The sequence below is a fragment of the Branchiostoma floridae genome, chromosome 15, assembly GCF_000003815.2.
Source record: "Branchiostoma floridae strain S238N-H82 chromosome 15, Bfl_VNyyK, whole genome shotgun sequence".
Lineage (NCBI taxonomy): Eukaryota > Metazoa > Chordata > Leptocardii > Amphioxiformes > Branchiostomatidae > Branchiostoma > Branchiostoma floridae.
In genome coordinates this window covers 9,089,695-9,091,814 of record NC_049993.1, presented here as the reverse complement: position 1 = coordinate 9,091,814, position 2,120 = coordinate 9,089,695, and the positions used below count along the sequence as shown (strand labels likewise).

The window sequence follows — 2,120 nt, the reverse complement described above, 5'->3', positions numbered from 1 at the left end:
CCCTCCCCGGAAAAAAAACCCGTTAATTAAACCATGGGTCATAAACGTGGGGCCCAACACCAATTTTGATTCCTGGGTTCCTTTATTTTTGGCTCGAAAGTGACCTGGGGTATTCCAATTCAAAATCTCCCATCATTTCTCTACTTCAATATTGTATACTTCACACAGTACAAACTTAAGACATGCTTCTGTAGTTTTTTTTTTTGATAAATCATTTGTTGATAAATGCCAAATAATTAATGTCCATATTTTCTAAGTCGTTTTGACTTAACACTTTGGGAACATTTTGAAGCATTGTAAATCAGCGATAGTTCAGATCAAATCAGCCAAAGGAAGCCAAATGCTAATAAAGATCTTGATGAAAAATCCAAAGGCCACTCCAAGGTAACCATTACAGGTTATCTTGAAAGGACTGCAAGCACATTTCTTCTCCCTAGACTAGAAAAACCATGAGACCAGTTGAACTGCTGACTAAGAGCAGGACTAACTGAACCTATGTTTTTGCCTGAATTTTTACATCCAAATGTCTAAGAACCAAGGAAATCAATTGGTGTGGCCAAGATGGTGATAATTTTCTCTCCATATCACATAAAAGATGGCTTTGCAAGGAGCTGACAGTGTGTTAACCTTCATTCTTAAAGGTCATCATTGCTTGCAAGGAGTAAAATGGCCAGGAGCGTGGCATCATGGTTGTGAATCTTATGGAGTGACACTTGTAACAATTTCTGAAGCAGGATTTAACAGAACTGTACAGTTATTTCCCATGCAAGAAATATTAGACGATGGTACAGCACTTGTCATTGTCAAGTATTGAGCCAATCCATCCAGTCCTTGACAAAGACCAATGCTGAAAAAAGACTAATTTTCTCATGTTGGTAATCACAATTAAATCCTGCTTTGTTCTATAAACACAGATTAAATTTTTTAAAGCTGATGAATGATGATCTGTTTTTCTCCATGTAGCTCCCACACACAAGGAGCAGTTCCGCTTTGACATGACCCCAGAGTTAGACGAGGAAGACACCCTAGATGATGATGATGATGATGAAGATTCAGCCACGCCAGTAAACCCCTCCACCCCCACGCCTCGTAGCCAGGAAATCAGAATCGAGTCAAGGATCAGAGGTCAACCGCGTTTGTCATCCCAGGGGTCAGAGGACAGAGGTCAGCTGATGATGTTCAAGCCCCAGGGGTCAGAGGACAGTGAAGGGAGTGAAAGCGATCACAGTCACATGATTCCGTTCGCACGAGAAGACAGTGCCGATATCGAGAGTGACTGACAGCACCGCGTCTGAGACTTGGTTATTTCTCAAGGAGGAACAGACTTCAAATGTTGTCCGCTTCTGTGAAAGCGTTATACACGGGTTGGCTTCCATACGACGTTGACTCTCGGACTGGACTAACAACAGAGGACACATCAGGGTCTTATTTGCTACCAGTGAACACTTACTTAGTACACCACACTTGGAGGGGATCATAACTGCTGGAATTTTAGACATGCAAGAGAGCATCATTTCTTCGTTCTACAACTTTATCTGGAGTACCTCTGTTGCTTTCGTACCGGAATTTATATTCATATATCTACTGTTCATCGGGAACATGACACAGCTCAATGGAATGTGGGAAAGGAGAGATCCTGAACAAGTTCAGGGAATGTCTGAAGATTTTCTGCTGAAGAGAAGCACATGATAACGAGGGAACACCATCCTACCAGTGGAGGATGTGGGACTCGAGATCTTCTTCACATTTTACTTTACGCAATTCGGAAAATTTCGGTGACCTTTACATTTGTGTAACCCATTCATTCATTGTTGCCCAGTGTCATAGCGTAGCAAAAATTATGTTGGGTGCCTTTTTATAGACTGTAAATAAGTATGGCCCAAGAGACTTATATATATAGTAGGACGGAAGGTTTGATAATGGGACGCCAACATGTTACCACGTAATATTGAAAAGCTGGGAATGATAAAGACATTGAAGGACACACTAACTCTGTTACCTCCTTGTTGCTAGCTGGGCTGGTTGGAACCAGAAAAAGAGGAGGCTCTGGATGGACAAAATCACAACTTTTCTCTACAATGTAGTGCTTTGTAGTTAGTAGAAAATAGTGAACTACTATG

The 2,120-nt window shown here is 41.4% G+C and overlaps 1 protein-coding gene across 1 annotated transcript in view; it reads left to right on the top strand.

Annotated features, from left to right (window-relative positions):
• Positions 1-2,120, top strand: part of LOC118431375 (cAMP-specific 3',5'-cyclic phosphodiesterase 4C-like) — a gene marked incomplete in the record, with an annotated part of 222,145 nt that overhangs the window by 216,904 nt on the left and 3,121 nt on the right. The window contains 1 exon segment of the mRNA XM_035842516.1: positions 964-2,120. Within this exon segment, the coding sequence (XP_035698409.1) occupies positions 964-1,280 (317 nt within the window).